The 18,514-nt window shown below is 40.6% G+C and overlaps 1 protein-coding gene across 2 annotated transcripts in view; it reads left to right on the plus strand.

The window, feature by feature from the left end:
- Positions 1-16,142, plus strand: part of DNAJC6 (DnaJ heat shock protein family (Hsp40) member C6) — a 155,090-nt gene extending 138,948 nt beyond the window's left edge. For both annotated transcript variants that reach the window (XM_032621174.1, XM_032614374.1), the window contains exons 15-19: positions 562-681; positions 7,273-7,536; positions 9,671-9,813; positions 12,048-12,224; positions 13,771-16,142. In XM_032621174.1, coding sequence (XP_032477065.1) covers positions 562-681; positions 7,273-7,536; positions 9,671-9,813; positions 12,048-12,224; positions 13,771-13,872 — 806 coding nt within the window. In that variant the 3' untranslated portion in view covers positions 13,873-16,142. The remainder of the gene's footprint in view (positions 1-561; positions 682-7,272; positions 7,537-9,670; positions 9,814-12,047; positions 12,225-13,770) is intronic.
- Positions 16,143-18,514: the final 2,372 nt, after the last annotated feature.

Consider the following 18,514-nt stretch of genomic DNA (forward strand, 5'->3'; position numbering starts at 1 on the left):
CTTTCTTCACAAAGGACTTGTTTTCGGGCTGGATTTGCCTATAATAAATAAATTCTTTCTGATGGCTAGTGTTGTATTTCTTGAGAGCCATCTTGTGTGATTGTGTTCCTGATGCTGTGCAAGTTACACACACACACACACACACACACGCGCGCGCGCTATACGTTTATCACAGAACCTTCTAAAGCAGTTGCTGTTTCTTTATCTAACCAATGAGAAAATATTGAAGTTAAGCAACATGTCAAAGGTCACTCAGCCAGGAAGTGGCAGAACCGGAATTCAGGCCTGACTCCAAATCCCATAGGAAAGAATGAAGTCAGGTGACATGTGAGATAAATGCTAGACGTAGTAGTTTGCAGGGATGGCCAGGAAATGATGTATGCTCCAGGCCGCTACTCACTTAGTAGTCAGGGAAATAAGTCTAGCAACTCCTAACACATTTGCAAACCCTGTCCTAATTTGCCTTCAGAGACAAGGTGAGCAGTAGCTCTGGATTTCTGAATTTCAGAATTCAGCCTTGGACAACTAACTCATTTTCAATGACCTTATTATTTTTTTCAGGAGGTTTTGGAATGGGAAGCAAGTCAGCTGCCACCAGCCCAACAGGCTCGTTGCATGGTACTCCCACCCATCAAAACAAACCCCGGACTCTGGATCCTTTTGCCGACCTTGGGACATTAGGTATAAATGTAGCAGGTTAAGATACAAATAACATTTACTTATGGCTACCAAGCCTCAAATCTAAATCTCTGGTGTTAAAATAAGCTGGTATTGTTACCTAGGATCTAAAATCATGTGTATTTTTAAGCTATACTCTAAAACCCGAGATTGACTTTTAAGAAAAGGAAACAGGCTTCAAATATTGGGTTGGAACTAACCCCTATTAATCCGTTTCTCTAATGACTCATTTTGAAGTAGTAGCATAAATAAAGTTAGAACTTCCAGGAGCATCTGACAATAGAGTTTGGCTGCAGCAAAAGTAATGAATGTGTAGAAAAACACTGAGACATGAGGCTGGTCAGATAGATTTGTGCCAAGTAGGGCCAGCTGTGCATAGGCCTTACTGTGAAGTTGCTAGTGAGATCCCCGTACTGTACCCTTCTTCTCTCCATTGGCGACAGTGCTCTCGGGTCAGTTTCTAAAATTCCATACAGAAAATAGACTCTCTTTATAGTATATCCAAACTGTTTTTCATCATATGTTAATTATTGTTATAAAATAAGTGTTTCATGAGGAAGTAATTTTGGAAACACTGGGTTCGGTGGATTTGGGTTACTGCAAAAACTTCTGGGAATCGGTGCTCATGGTGATGCTTCCCAATAGGGGAATACAGTATGCAGGGTTCTCAAACTATTTCACCAAGGAACCTTTCTTCAAGGAGTAGTTCATTGGACTAGTGTGTTCTGAAACCTTTTCTTCCTCCTTCCTTCTCTGGGCAGTACAGAGTTGTTAAATAAAGGTGAGGCAGCCCTCACACGAAGGATTAAGTGAGGCACGTTGATAGTTTAGTTTCTCTGAAAGCCCTCCTGAGGCATTTAGAACCAAATTGTCTGCAGAGAATGAGAACGTGACTACCTTTTTATTTTGCGCCAGTAGTTATGTCAGAATCTTGACCTTTTCTTGTATACCCTTTAGACCTTTTTTCCTTTTAAGGACTCTCAAAATTATTTCTCTTTTTTATATCTTAAAATAAACTTCACATTTTAGAATAATAACATCATATATAACAGGCAGAGTTCTACTTCAAATAAAATCTTATCCACTGTTTATTTTTTTACCCATTTATTCATCCCACAACTATTTACTAAGTGCCTTCTACGTGCTAACACTCCTTTAGTAAAAACCAACCAACCAAACTAACGAAACCAAAACAAAATTCCTGCCTTCGTAAGGCTTGTATTCTAGAAGGGGAAACAAATACTAAATGAATAAATATATAATATAATGTCAAGTAATAAAAACAATTAATGTTTATTTGGAGGTTTTACTGAGTGCCAGGCTCTATTTTAAGTGCTTTATACGTATCATTTCATTTAATCTTGCCAATAATCTTTTGAAGTAGGAACCGTTACAGTCCTCATTTTTAAATGAAGAAACATGGACACAAAAGTTTAAGTAACTTGCCCAAATCACAAGGTTTCAACACCATGAAGGCTAGGTCTGGAGTTTGCACTATAAGCCCCGTGCAGAGTGCTGTGAAAAAAATAAGGCAGAAAGTGATGGCGAGTAGGGCATGGGCTGGGGTGTTATTTTAGATGTCAAGTGGTTAGGGAAGGCCTCTCTGAAGAGGTGACCTTTATAGGAAGTTCTTTTAAAAACTCCAGCATCGTGTCTTGCATCTGGTTGTCATGTCCTTTTAGACACCTTTAACCTAGAATCATTCCTCAGCCTTTCGTGACATCGATACTTGAAGGGTACAGGCCAGTTGAGAATGTCTCGATTTGTTAACTTTGATCACTTGGTTAAGGTGATGTCTGCCAGGTTTCTTCACCATAAAGTTACCATTTTTCCCTATAGTAATTAATGAGTAATCTGGGGAGATAACTTGAGACTGTTCTATTTGAGAATATCCTGTTCTCCATCTGACTTTTACCCAGGAGGTTTTGGAATGGGAAGCATTCATTTTAGCATTTTAGCATTCATTAGTGATTCTTGCCTAAAGCAGGCATTACCGTGATATCTGCAGAATTGTGATTGTCTGATTCTGTCCTTCTTTCTATGTATATATTTTTTTAAACATCTTTATTGGGGTATAATTGCTTTACAATGGTGTGTTAGTTTCTGCTTTATAACAAAGTGAATCAGCTATACATATACATATGTTCCCATGTGTCTTCCCTCTTGCGTCTCCCTCCCTCCCACTCTCCCCATCCCACCCCTCCAGGCTGTCACAAAGCACCGAGCTAATATCCCTGTGCCTTGCGGCTGCTTCCCCCTAGCTATCTACCTTACTACGTTTGTTAGTGTGTATATGTCCATGACTCTCTCGCCCTGTCAAAACTCACCCTTCCCCCTCCCCATATCCTCAAGTCCGTTCTCCAGTAGGTCTGCGTCTTTATTCCTGTCTTACCCCTAGGTTCTTCATGACATTTTTTCCCCTTAAATTCCATTCTATGTATATTAATTAGCATTTCACTCTAAGGCAGAATCTCCTCTCTCTCCATCCCCTCCCCCCTTCCTTTCTGACTCCCTCCCTCTCTCACATCATAACAGACTAGTGGATTCTTTTTGGACTCAGTTGGTTATCATCTATTATTGTCATTATTTAATGTTTACATTGTCCCGCATTTAGTTTGTGAAAGCTCCTTTGTTCTGGCTTCTATATCTTTTTCACTTGATTCCATCATTTTTGAGAACTTTCTTTCTTTATGGCACAAGATGTTCTAGGCTTATCTTGAACTTTTTACACCCCAGTCCTGGAATCAGGCATTTCCAAGAATCCTCATTCCTTTTTGTGGGGAGTGGTATTTAGAAACCAGAATCTGTTCTAAGTATGTTTTTTGGTACGGGGGTGGGTGTCATTGCTCTGCCTTTCAGGAGATGGAGATAGGTGATGAGTGGATATAAATACATATATCAATATATAATTCCATCCACTACCACAGGGTTCTTCCTTACTTTCCCCCATTCCATATGTGTATCTTCCGTTTCCTTGGATCTCAACATTAATAGACAACAAAAATAGTTTCAGAATAGCTGCGTCCATATCACTGCAACAGCATACCTACCAGGAGGAGTTCAAGAGTTCTTTGTTGTTTTTAAAATGCAGTAATTCTTAAAAACTGCTGGGGAAACTAGTTTCCTAAATTTCCCCATTTTTCAACTCACATAGCTTAGGAAAGGTAAGTGACTTTCCTGAAGCTATACAGTGAACAGCTATAGGAACAAGCACCACACATTAGAATTTTTGACTCCTGGGTAATTGCTTTAGAGTAAAAATTAAACTTCCAAATTATATAGCTGCAATTTTTTAAAAAAAAGGTAGTATCCTTCTCCTTTAGGTATTTTCACATTGAACAGTTCTGATGCAAACACTGTAGTTCTTCCCATAGATATTCTGATTTAATTGGTTTGGCTGTGGCTTGGTTATAAACAGTTTCTAAAGCTCCCCAAGTGAGTCTAATGCACAGCCAAGTTTGACGACCACTGCCTTTGCTTTTAATGAGGATTGCAGCGGCCTCTGGGTTTAGCTACTGCTTTGTATTTCTGTCAGCTCTCCGCTTCAGTGGCGTTGAAAATTAGAATTGCTAACCATGGGCAGAAAATATTCTGGAAGGGTAGACATCAGAAAGTCCTGCAGTGTTGATGAGCAGCTTGAGAGCAGAGTCAGCATCTGCCTGCTCACCACTGTGTCTGCAGCCTGGCGTGGAGAAGATGCTCGATAGTGTTCTGTAAATGAACAAATAAATGACAGTGTGGCGGGAATATGGGAGTATTTTTTAAGTTCTTCAGGTCTTTCTGTGTTATTGAATTTTTAAATGATAAACATATATATACTCGGAAAGAAGATAGTAAGCATCCTTAAAATATAAAATGAACTCCCAGTGCAGAATGCAAACCCAGCCTAAGGTATATGTTGATGCACTGTTGGCAGAAAGGGCCCAGGGGCTCACAAAGAGGGGCTTCATGTTCTGAGTTAGACACTGACAGCAATGCCTACCTGCAGAATATAACCCTGTCATTACTTTTTCCTATTACCAAGTATTTATTGAGCCCTTATGGTGTCCTCGTGCATGCTGGGCATATGAAATTGCATTATTTTAAAATAACGTCTCTTATTCGCTTAACTCAGGGATCGTGAAGAACTTTCACGTAGCCATTGTGCCTTCATGATATACCTGTGACTTAGACATAGTTCTGATTTCACAGGTGACGAAATTGAGGTCAAGGAGATGAGTTTTTCACTGAACTGCAGAAGAGCAAGGATTCTCTGTAGATGTTTTTCAGCTGTATTCCCAGTGCACAGTGTCTGGTACTTAGTAATGCTCAACAGATACTGATGAATGACTCTATGAACGAATGAGTGAATAAGTGCATGCAAGAATGAACGCACGAGTGAGCAACAGAGCAGAGACTCAAACTCAGAGTGACTCTGGGTCCGATGGTCATAACACAACATTCCTCGTAGGAAAGGAAAGAGGAGCCCAGATCAGAGCAGAGGAACAGTATCTATATAAAGAAGACACTGTAAGTAAGGGATGAGTTGTAGTGAAAGACTCCGAGATTTAGGGAGGGATTAGGGATTATGGCTGCAGGAAATGAGCATAACATGTGGAGATAGGAAGCCCATAGTCAAGTCCCAGCTCCATTAACTAGCTGTGTGATCATGAGCATATCAGTATACCTCCCTGAGCCTTGCTTTCCTCATCTTTAAAGTGGGGCCAGACTGTGGAAAACAGTATGGACATTTCTCAAAAAACTCTCTCCAACGGAAGAGGCCACAATATGACCCAGCAATTCCACTCCTGGGTATATATCTGAAAAAAACAAAAACACTAATTTGAAAAGATACATGCACCCCAATGTTCATAGCAGCATTATTTACAATTGCCAAGATATGGAAGCAACCAAGGGTCCATCAACAGATGAATGGATAAAGAAGATGTGGCATATATATATATATATATATATATATATATATATATATATCATGGAATACTACTCACCCATAAAAAAGAACAAAATTTTGCCATTTGTAGCAACATGGATGGACTCGGAGGGCATTATGCTAAGCGAAATAAGTCAGACAGAGAAAGACAAATACTGTATGATATCACTTATACGTGGAACCTAAAAAATACAACGAACTAGTGAATATGACAGAAAAGAAGCAGATTCACAGATATAGAGAATAAACTAGGCATTGCCAGTGTTGGGGAGTAGGGGAAGGGCAATATAGGGGTGGGGAAGTGGGAGGTACAAACTACTGGGTGTAAGACAGGCTCAAGGATGTATTGTACAACACAGGGAATAGAGCCAATATTTTGTAATAACTAAATGGAAAGTAACCATTAAAAATTGTATAAAAATTTTAAAAATTGGGCTTCCCTGGCGGCACAGTGGTTGAGAGTCCACCTGCTGATGCAGGGGATGCGGGTTCGTGTCCCGGTCCGGGAAGATGCCGCAGAGCGGCTGGGCCCGTGAGCCATGGCCGCTGAGCCTGCGCATCCAGAGGCTGTGCTCCGCAACGGGAGAGGCCACAACAGTGAGAGGCCCGCGTACCACAAATAAATAAATAAATAAATAATTTGTAAATGGTAATTTTGACAAAGAAAGAAAAATAAATAAATGAAGTGGGGCTAGTAATACTACCTACTTCTGAAGGATGTTATGTAGATTGAAGGCAGTAATATTTAGAAACATGTTTTATAATTTCTGAAGAGCTATACAAATGTTACTTTATTATCACTGTTGTTTTGGAATTGGTGCCTGAAAGGGTCCCTGTAGGTCACCATATTTCAGCTTCTCATTTTACCTCTTGAAACATGAGCTACAACTGGTCTTCATATTTTAGAAAAAGCCCAGCATATATGCAGTGAGTGCTTAAAAGTTAGGAGTTACAGAATCAGGATTCTACTTAAATTCCCAGCACAAAGTAATATTTCTTAAAGCTCAAATAAGATTCTTTGCCCTATTCAAGGCTGTCAGAGTGTTAGCTGTGTTTACTCTCCTGCACTGAAATGCAAGTAGTGTGAAATTGAAACCTATTTATGAAATTCCAAAATCTCTTGGTTTACTCATGGGCACTAACCGTGCTTGTATTTATAACAGACCATGAATAATCCTGCTCATTGAAGTTTAAGTAGCACCTTCATGGGTGAATGTATTTTGTTTTATTCCCTGTTCTTGTCGTTTGATAGTTTTTACTCCAGTGAAGTAGAGTCTGCTGAGAGGGTGGGAAGGAGGGCTGGGATGGCGTAGTGGAAGAGCCAGGGCTCTTCTGGCTTGGAGTTAAAGACTTGGACTGAAGTCCCAGTTCTGCCACCTTCTGGCTGTGTGACTTTGAGAAAGGCACTTAACTACTCTGAGCTATAGTTTGTTCATCCAAAGAAAAAATGGGGCTATTAATACATACCTAAAAATGTCATTGTGGGGATTAAAGGAAATATATGACTGCAATTTATTTAACTATTAGGAAGGCTAATTGTGCCACCAGTCAAGGGAAGTTCCACTGAAGTCACTGTAAACAGTAACTTGAGACACAGGAATTAGAGGCTACTCAAAATAGCATTACCTTCTTTCTCGCTCTCTCCTTTTTTTGTTGTTTTGTAGGTGGTTCTTCATTTGCCAGCAAACCCTCCACACCAACTGGATTGGGTGGAGGATTTCCACCTCTCAGCTCGCCACAGAAAGCATCTCCCCAGCCTATGGGTGGAGGGTGGCAGCAGGGAAGTGGCTACAGCTGGCAGCAGACACAGTCTAAGCCACAGTCCAGCATGCCCCACTCCTCTCCCCAGAACCGACCCAACTACAACGTGAGCTTCTCATCTGTGCCTGGGGGCCAGAACGAACGTGGGAAAGGAGCAGCTAACTTGGGTAAGGATGACGGTATGGAGACTGGCTATAGAGTACCTAAATGTATATATGTCTGAAGAAGGAGATAGAAAGCAATTCTGGTAGTTTCTGAGGCACTCTTTGAATTGTAGAGACAGAGCACCATCCCTACACCAGGGTGGTGCCTGGAGCTCCAGGTTTTACAGGCTCCTGACACAGATCGCTTTGTGAGTGCTGGCTCACCTGTCTGTCTCTCTCCACACTGAGACCAACGCCTCATTGTCATTAGCACCTAGCAGAGTGCCTGGCATGTAGTAGGCACTAAATGGGTATTGAATGGATGTGAGTGGAGGCGTGGTTGCATCTTGAACCTGTCATTCCTTTGGAAGAGAGGGTAGAAGAGGAAGGTTGGGAACCTTTCAAGCACTGTGTTCACGTTTGCTCTTGGACCGCATTTAGAGGAGTGGACGTATCTTGGACATTTGGTCTTGATTATCCTCTGGTTGGGGGATATTCCTGAGATCATTGGGTTTCCTGTGATGGATGGTTTTTTCCTCTCTTCTGAGAAGAAAGTTACAAGAACACAAAATAGCCCAACAGCTAAGGCTGGAGGATACCCTGGATGGGATTCTTCCTTTTTCAAATGGGATTCTTGATAGCGAGTGAAAAATAATATATTTTGGATAGCAGGGATGGTTAAACTCGAGTTTGCTAAAAGGCCTGTTATGGTATATTTTACATTTCAGTTGATTTGATTTTACCTAAGAATGAAACGTTTAGGGACATGATAAGGAAACAGGCCTTCCTATGGAACATGGAAAATGAAATTCTTCTACTTTTTCTGGTAGCTGTAGCTGACACTTACTGAGTGCTTATTATACGTCAGGTGCTCTTCTATGCTGTTTTTGCATATTATTTAATATAATCTTCCCAAACCAACCCCATGCTGTAGACAGAGGCCAATAATTTCCTAAGTCCATACAGCTCGTAAGTGACACAGCCAAGATCTGAACCAGGACAGTGTGGCTCTAGAGCCCCTGCTCTTCACCGCCACACTCTACTGGATATGACACAGGTGACTTCTCACAATACTAACATGACAGGGACCCTCTGATTGGGAATACAACATCATGTTTGTTCTTTAGTTAGCAGTGGATATTCCTGGATAATTCCGTAGAGTCACCTGGCTTCCCCTCCGTTTTTATTTTGAGTAGATGTGGGGTGAATGTCTTCAATCAGCAAATATTTATGGAGCGTCTTCAGTGTAGAAAACATTGGGGATACGCAGCGAACAAGGCAGACAAAATCCCTAGTCTAGAGCACTCACATTTTAGTGTGTGCGTATGACAGTGTCCGTTCAGAATGCCTTACAGTATAGAGCTGGCAAGTGGGTTTCAATTCCAACACCAGCTTTGGTTGAAGGGCGTGGACTGCGTGTATTCCTGTGTTTTGGTTCTGTTTTGTTTTAACAGCAAACATTTAAATAGGCAGGCACTGTTCTAAGCACACCATGCCTGGTTGACAAATGAGGAAATTGAGACATGGAGATGGCAAGGAACTTGCCCCAAGGTCACATCGCTAATACAGGCAGAGCTGGAATTCAAACCTGGAGAGTTTGTCTCCAGGGTCTTTGCTCTTTGCTGCTATGCTAGGCTGCTTTTCCAAACAGACTGATAAAGATTGTGAGGCTAAAACCAGACTTGGGTAGAAAGAGCACTGTGATGGACTAAAAGTGTCAGCTGAGTGTGGGCAGGAAAGCAGTGGCGTGCATGGATTTCAAGTACCAAAACCCAGGTCTTGGTCCCATCACTGATACTAACTAGTTGTGTGACTGGGGTCTGGGGGGCGTGGGGGAGGGAGCAGGGGGTAGAATCATGAATATCCTCATCTATAAAAAGATGGAACAGTGGATATGGAATTATGGAATTAGACTTAATCTAGCAATCCCGCCCCGAGTCCAAGCTTTGCCATGGACATGGTGTATGATTCTGAATGATCTCTTAAGTTCTCCAGACTTTACTTTCCTCATCTGTAAAATGGACATGACAGGGTAATTGAGAGAATTAAGGGCTTAGTGCATGTGAAAGCACCTTGAAGACCAAGTGTTGTGACATAATGATATGATATTATGTTTCAGAGTAAAAATCATAATAATTTTTAAAATATTATGTTGCAGAAGGGAAACAAAAAGCAGCTGACTTTGAAGACCTACTCTCTGGTCAAGGTTTCAATGCTCACAAAGACAAAAAGGGCCCTCGAACAATAGCTGAGATGAGAAAGGAGGAAATGGCTAAGGAGATGGATCCTGAGAAATTAAAGGTAAGTGAGCCTCTGACCCAGGGTGATTATTATGTGTGTGGAGATGTCAGTGTGGGACTAACCTATAGAAGGTGCCGTGTTAGGTTTTTAGCATCCACTTTATTTCATTTGGTTCCTATAGCTGTGATTTGAGTACAGCTGTGTCCTTTAATAGCAAAGTACTTTCGGGGAGTACTGTGTATGCTGTTTCGTTTCTTTAATAAACTGCACTTTATTCCATGGTATGGTAGTATAGATTTTCTTTGTTTACATTTTCAAATAAGCAATAGCACTCTTTAGGAGGTGATCTTATTGTTCAGATGGCATTCTGATCTGTAGGTAAGTCATTATGATTTGGAGGTAAGAAGAATGCATTATTTATGTTCTCTATTTCTGCTCTGAGAGGTTTATATTAGACCAGATCAACTGAAGCCCTCAGGATCTCTTCTTTGCTGACAGAGAGGGAAATACTGATGTACCTGGAATTACTCACTCCTGTAACGTTACATCTGGAGGTTTGGGAAGGTGGCAGGGAGGAAGGCTGAGGGAGGTGAGGTCCTTGGCTTCCACACTGCTTCCCTCTACTTTTAACCAGAGCATTTCTGCTTTTATCTGTTTTTGATTCTTGGAAGTCTAGGTAAGATTCTATTTGGGGAAAGAGAATGTTTCCCTATTATTTTCTTTTCTTTTAAAGTTTGCAAACCAGTGACGCCCTTATTTCATAGATAAGAAAACGGAGACATTACTTTATAGCTGAGGATGTTATCGTGGATGATGGTTAATTTGGGAACAAAAGGGTGGTTATATTGATGAATGGTGTGAGATAGTGAAAGAGTTTGTGAAGATCAAGACAAGTGGACTGCTCTTCACAGACAGAGAGGCTGAATTTCCACATGACGAAATATACTGACCCTGTAGCAGCCTGGAAGATGAGGGTCTAATCTGTTACTCCAAAATCAGGAGTGGTACAGCTAGTCAATGTCACACATTTTGAAAAAATATACTACTGTTCTTTGCCATAATTTCCCTACAGATATGAACGTTTGTTGAAGATGTACAGATACTATTTTTTTTTTTTTTTTTTTTTGCGGTACGTGGGCCTCTCATTGTTGTGGCCTCTCTCTTTGCGGAGCACAGGCTCCGGACGCGCAGGCTCAGCGGCCATGGCTCACGGGCCTAGCCGCTCCGCGGCATGTGGGATCTTCCCGGACCGGGGCACGAACCCGCGTCCCCTGCATCGGCAGGCGGACTCTCAACCACTGCGCCACCAGGGAAGCCCTACAGATACTATTTGGAGTACAATATAGGATCCTTTGTTTGTATTTGCTTTGCACTTCATACAACGTCCAAAAGGTTTTATATTCCTTCCAAAAACCTTGTGCTCCATCTCAAGAACCTTTGTTCATTAGGTAAACTCTGACAGTTTTCTATAAAAGGAAGTCATTTATGTCTTTTAAACCATGCTTGGTTATTTAGTTGGTATGGGGTATTAAATCGTTTGGGAGAGTAGCCATCATTTACCTTGACTGAGCTTCTGTTATATGCTAAATGCTGATGCATTGTTACAAACCCTTCAATTTAATCATCTCATTTGTTAGAACTATGAAGATTCGAACTATGAAGATTCAAACTATGAATGCTCATAGTTGGAATGAATGACTAAATGTATTCATTTAACAAACCTTTTTGAGCTCTATTCCATGCCAGGCATACTATTTGATTTCTGAGTTACAGTGATATGTAAAAAACACTACCTTTCCTCAAACAGGTCTGCCGAGTGGCAGGGAAAGACAAACACATGATTACAATAAAGTGTCACACATATTATGATAGAAGCATGTTTAAAAGTTAGCCCGGAGAAATTTGTTCTTTTTTCCAAGGGATTTTTTTTTTAGTGTCTCTGTGTCACTCTACTAGATGGAGCAGATAGCAGGGACCCAGACAGACATGGTGTGGGCACTCATGGAGTTTATACTTTAGGAGTGAGTAATTAACTCAGGGGGGGCCAGAGAAGAAGGAAGGTATTCAGACTCTCAAAGGCAGAGCAGTATGAAATTCCTGAGCAGGCTCTTGAAGGATGATGAAGAGTTAACCAGAAAGACGAGGTCGGGGGTGGAGGAAGAAAAGCAGGTAGAGGGCAGGTTGGAGTATGCAGGTACTCGACGTTGCTGGAGCAGGAGGGGTTTCCAGAGTCACAGTGGAGACCCTCTGGACTCGAGAGCATTTGGATCTCTTAATTGCCCGTGTGTTTACAGATTCTGGAATGGATTGAAGGCAAAGAGAGAAATATCAGAGCCCTTCTGTCCACGATGCATACCATGCTGTGGGCTGGGGAGACTAAGTGGAAACCAGTTGGCATGGCAGACCTGGTCACACCAGAGCAGGTGAAGAAGGTGTACAGGAAGGCTGTGCTGGTGGTACATCCAGATAAGGTGAGTACAACTTGCTCACCCCCACCGCGTGTCTGGGCCTCCTGTCGTTCGTTTACAAGTATGCGTCAAAGCAGCATACTTTCAGCTTGTTGCTTAGACCATTTTTATAAAATAAATCCCATGGGCTCAAAAAAGGTATTTAAACAAATAGTTACGCTTTATGAGACAGAAGAAAAGGAATCAAATAATATATTACAAATAATGGAATGGGGGCCTTCCTTAGGTGTAAGGTTCACCACTGACTAATTTTCAGGGAACAGGTACAAACTGTGTCTTGACTTACGGGTGGGCTAAGACCTGGACAGGAAAATGTTCTCCTCTAGAGATACAGAAGGATATTTAGCCAGGATTATAAAGTGAAAAAGCTTTAGAACGTAGTTGGCAAACTTGGTGAGAATTAACAAAATACTCAAAAATGGAGCTAAACGTTTCACTATATTGATTTATGCCAGTTTATGTTTTCACTGAAGTACGTACACATGTACGTGCTGCACATTGTCAGAAACTTCAGCTCCTGGATGGCACAGTTGAGATCACCATAATACACAGAAACCTCCCTGACAGAATTGGGTCCCTTGCTGTCTTGTGGACTGAGGATACCAGTCCTATGATGTGAGGCTGTGACTGAAGTCCTGCTTGGGAACACGTACTTGAATTTGATATATTTGATTTTCATCTCTCCGCACTTTTTGTGACTAATCTGGATAGTATTAAAGAAATAATGTGTTTCAGTGAATCAAAGAGAAAGGGAAACAGCCCAGAAAAATTCACAAACTATATGCCTATGTTATGGGTCTCCAAGAACTTTTTTTAGAAATGGGAAAATGGGGACTTCCCTCGTGGCACAGTGGTTAAGAATCCGCCTGCCAATGCAGGGGACACGGGTTTGATCCCTGGTCCGGGAAGATCCCACATGCTGTGGAGCAACTAAGCCCCTGAGGCACAGCTACTGAGCCTGTGCTCTAGAGCCCGTGAGCCATAACTACTGAGCCCCTGTGCCACAACTACTGAAGCCCGTGCACCTAGAACCCATGTTCCACAACTGTAACAAGGGAAGCCACCGCAATGAGAAGCCTGAGCACCGCAAGGAAGAGTAGCCTCCATTCACCGCAACTAGAGAAGGCCCACGCACAGCAACAAAGACCCAACACCGCCAAAAATAAATAAATAAATAAATTTATTAAAAAAAAGAAATGGGGAAATGTGTTTTTCAAAATATAGCTAACCATTTGGAGATAGGCAGTCATGAACCTTTGTCATTTGATAGATAATTCTGGAAATGGAGATACATTTTGTGCTGCCCAGTAACTTCTCTGTTACCTACTCAGTGACTGATCACTACTACCAAATGTGAATCCCTAGGGGGAGGGCTTTCTGGGGAGGTCATAGTAATTAAGGGCATGTAGATGGGGCTGTAAAAAGAGAAATGGCCTAATAGAGAAACATTTCAATTCCTTAGAGCCCACATATTAGCAGTGAAAAATTTAATAGAAATAAAACTTCGGTCTGTGGTATCTAATGTGTGTGTTTTTTTTTTTCTCTATAGGCTACTGGGCAACCTTATGAACAATATGCAAAGATGATTTTCATGGAGCTCAATGATGCCTGGTCTGAATTTGAAAATCAAGGCCAAAAGCCCTTGTATTAATGTATGAGCTTTTCCCATCTCTGCTGCAGACCTGTGCTAATGCTTAGTGTGTGTCACAGTTCTGAGGTTTTCACAGGTGAACCAAAAAACTCCAGCAACGTGTATCCAGTACTTAACTGTTAAGTTACTCGTAAATTAATTCCTCATTGATAAGGAATGTGGATGTTTGTTTTCTCAGATCCCCCCCATAAAAGGTCCAAAGCAGGAGAGGAACTTTTAGTCCGATGAGCTTGCAGAGTTTTACAGCATTCCAGCCTGCCCTTTGGGGAGCCTACTCAGCGTTTTGTGGGGGAATGGAAAATAGAGGCCACCAAAGGCATAGCACCCATCTCAATGTCTGAGGATAGGACGATGAGCAAAAGTTCTAATAATAAGATTACATGGTGGACTTAAATGGTTTTCATATTTTCTTGGAAAGATATAGTTTGAGCAATGGCTTTACATAGACTCCAGGAACACAAGCACCAAGTAATTTTTTCAGTGGAAATTTACCATGGTCTCTAGCATAATACTGTATACTTCTTTTGGTCAAGAGGACTGACAGATGTAAAAGAACCTGAATTATGTGAGAAGTGATTATATTATAATCCAGTGATTACTACCAGCGCTTCCTGGATAAGCTAAAATTTCGTGAAAATGCTGGCTAAAGGAAAATAGGGACTCTGAGAGTGTAGAAATCTGTATTCCTGGTCAGAAAGTTGGGCTGCTACCTTCTTTTCCCTTTAGAAAACTGGATGCTTGAACAAAAAGTCTTAATACCATAACAACAACCTGATTGGAAAGAAACTTCTGTTTTGCTATTAGGCTTAATGCTTTTCCTTTTGCTTAGCAGAGAAAATGCTCTTTGCTGGGAGCAGGTTGTGAAGCAGTTTGGCGCATTCACAGTCGATCAGGAAGGATGTGTAGTATGGACCCCCGTGTCCTCCGGGTTTGTGAGTAGCTGTGGGAAGAGAATAGACGACAACACTAACCACTAGTAACCAGACAGGGGCAGTTGCAGAGAGAGAGCCGAGCTCCCTTCAGACTGAGTCCGATGGCTTGTCAGGACTGGCTTTTTGAGGAACCAGGTTCCTTTTCCCACCTGATGAAATTGGACCCCTTGGATTATTACAGTGGGGTTTATTGTTTGAAAAGTTGCTGGGGGTCCACAGGAACAACAGTCACACAGGGACATCTGTGAAAGTAAAGCAAGGCTGAAACCTTTGCAGACTTCAGACTGGTTGGATTTCAGTTCAGTGTTTTGGCTGTTTCTCATTTTAAGGGGCAAGCAGTTGTTGTTATCCTGTGACTTTAGTAGATCTCTTTGGGTGTGCACACACACAGTGTGCAGAGGATATATATGCAAAGCAGATGGCAAAAAAGATCTCCATTCTAGTCTTAAAAGGTTCGTGCTCAGTATGGTAGAAAGCTTTCAAAACTTGTTTTTAAAAGACAATCATTTTTTTGTTTCTATTTTCATTTTCTTGTGGCAGACTGTACCAGAAAAGCAGCATGTCAAAAATACTTTATGTTCTATATACAACTCTCTCGTTCTTTCTCTTCTCTCTTTCTCCTTTTCTTCCTTCCTTCCTCCCTCCCTCCCTTCCTTCCTTTCTTTCTTCCTTTCCTTTCCTTTCTTTCTTTTTTTTGTTACAAAGATTCATTATTTATTTTACCTTTTGCTGACAATGTGAAACTCGCCTAAAATGTTCTCTTTTTAAAAATACAGCTGTAAACTGTTCAAAGTAACCATAAAAAACTAGGTGTTATTTATTAACATAAAATAATGTTTGATGCAGTATGTGCTTGTCTTATTTAAAACTGGAATGTGAGACATGTTGCTGTGACTCTTTTTTCTCATTCACATTTGTAGATATTGTGTGAACTACAGTATATAATGATAATAATTAAAAGGATATTATGTGAATGTCACATACATTTTGAAATGATAGAACTATATTAGCTTTGTATCATGTTTGGATAATTCATCAATGTTCACAGTTTAAAACATCATTAAACATTATGTAATTAGCAGTGAGAAAGAATCTTACCTAACTTAAATTTGGGATGTTCCCTATCTCTTTTCTGGATACATTATAATTCTGGACCCCTATTCATCTCAAAACTCTTAACATATGCAGACCAACAGGTTTTCGCATTCCTTTTAAATACCTGGTTGTGACAGAGCTCGTTGTTGATCAGATTCACTGTTTCGTTCATATTTATTGTAATATATTTTTTGTTTTGTAAATATGTTACACCAACAAAATGTGATTGGTCTAAAATATTTGTAATGTATATTAAAAGGCTCAAAAATATTTGTAGAAATGTAAGTTATATTTGCACTCATGGGAATACGATGACAAGCTTGAATCATACCTTCTGATTCACTTTTAAGAAAAGTTATGGAGAAAGAATATGAAAAGCATATAATACATTTGCACCAAAACATGATCTGACAGGGCTTCTTGGTTTATACTTCAACCACCCCCCGTTGCCACCCTTGCCCCCATAAACAGACACACTTTTTTTTTTTTTTTTACAGACACACTTGATCATGCTACATGAATGCTATGTTTCAAAAAGAATCAGCATAGAAATCCTGGTGTTCTAGCTAGGATATTAATTCATTTGTGTGCTGAGGCAAAGGGATTGATCCTGGGAGTCTGAGACTTTGTCATAGGAAACAGATCGTTTAGGTGTTTAAGAAGAGAAGCAGCATGTTCATTTGGAAGCAGATGTTGCAAGTCAAAAGCATTTGAACTATCGGCGTTGTGTCTCTGTCTGGAAGAACGTTCAAGTTAGACCCTAATGATGCTGATGAAACACTTATTGTATAAGAAATGAACATGCAAGTTGAATTCCAGAACCACCTATCGCAGCAACAGGACAGTTTCCCTGCTGGAAACATCTATTGGGGAATTTAGGTCAAGTAGACAGGTTTTGGTTGTTCTATACATAAACCATGGTGTTTCAGCATAATGGTACAATGTTGGTTTGAGACCAAAAGACTGGGTTTGAATCCTGGTTTTTCCACTTAAGGACTGCTATATTGGGCACATTGCTTAAACTCGCTAAATCTTAATTTTATTGCTTGTAAAACAGAGACAATTCTAGCAACCCTGCAATGGAGGAATTAGGGATTGTGTATATAAACTGTCCCAAATCAAGTGGGTAGGTACTCACTAAATAGTAGCTACTGTTATTGTTACTGATAGTCGATAAAACAAAGTATCACTGCAGGTCGGTACTGAGGCTGGAACTACACTGAAACCTCAGGTGGTAGGGAGTGGATAACATGCGTGGGAAAAGGCAACCAGAAGTAAAATGTCCCTTAGCCCTTTTTTTCTATCTCCCTGGGCTGACAGAGATCTGTCTGCATACAATGGCGGACTTACATTGTAGGTTCTGTAAAGGGAGTGGCTATGTGTAAAGAAGTGGTGGTGAAGGTTGAGGAAGGAAAATTAATACTGACTGATTACAATAGTGCTGCATCGAACTTGCGTTTAACTTAAGCACTGACTTGAGAGCCACCCCAGTGCAGATAGGATGCCACTGCCTCTACCTTGAATGCACTACCCTAGGTGCTGTTATATATATTCATTTTCTCATGTAATTTGCAAAAAGTTCTGAGAGGCATGTTTTGTAAATCCTAGCTCAGGAAATGGAAGCAGAGAGGTTTACCCAGAGCTGAGGTTGAGGTTAGCTCTTTTCTGTAGGATAGGGAAAGATGATACTATATACGGTGAACTTTATTAATATTTGTGAATTCAACCAATATTGTGTGTATACTGTATGGGAAGATCAAACGAATAAATGAATTTGATTGCCCTGTTAAACATTAAGGGATGTTATTTCTAATTACTATAGCAGTTCCTGCCTTCTTCGTGCATAAGATCTACTATGGAGAGCAGTTCAAGTGCTGACTGTCTGACTTCATATTTAAACTGTTTAGGGCTTGATATGAGCTTTAGTTTTTCCCATCTGTAAAGTGGAGATAATAAAACCTAGTTCATAGTGTGAGAGAATTGAATGCAAGGAGAGAATATAAAAATTTATCCAAGAAGTCCTGTGTAGTCCTGGACAGTGTGACAGAGGACATGGATATACTTCTAAGTAACACAACTGATGGCAAGTTGGGGATAGGGTTCAGCTTCTAAAGTCTTACTCTCTGGGTTTGTGTGTGTGTGTGTGTGTGTGTGTGTGTATGTGAAAGTTTCTTCCTTTATTTTATTTATTTATTTTTTGAATTTTATTTATTTTTATACAGCAGGTTCTTTTTAGTTTTCTGTTTTATACATATTAATGTATATATGTCAATCCCAATCTCCCAGTTCATCCCACCCCCCCACCCCACTTTCTCCCTTTGTGTCCATACATTTGTTCTCTATATCTGTGTCTCTATTTCTGCCTTGCAAACCAGTTCATCTGTACCATTTTTCTAGATTCCACATATATGTGTTAATATATGATACTTGTTTTCCTCTTTCTGACTTCACTCTGTATGACAGTCTTTGGGTCCATCCACTTCTCTACAAATGACCCAATTTTGTTCCTGTTTATGGCTAAGTAATATTCCATTGTATATATGTACCATATCTTCTTTATCCATCAGTCTGTCAGTGGGCATTTAGGTTGCTTCCATGACCTGGCTATTGTAAAT

The sequence above is a fragment of the Phocoena sinus genome, chromosome 1 (genome assembly GCF_008692025.1).
Source record: "Phocoena sinus isolate mPhoSin1 chromosome 1, mPhoSin1.pri, whole genome shotgun sequence".
Classification (NCBI taxonomy): domain Eukaryota; kingdom Metazoa; phylum Chordata; class Mammalia; order Artiodactyla; family Phocoenidae; genus Phocoena; species Phocoena sinus.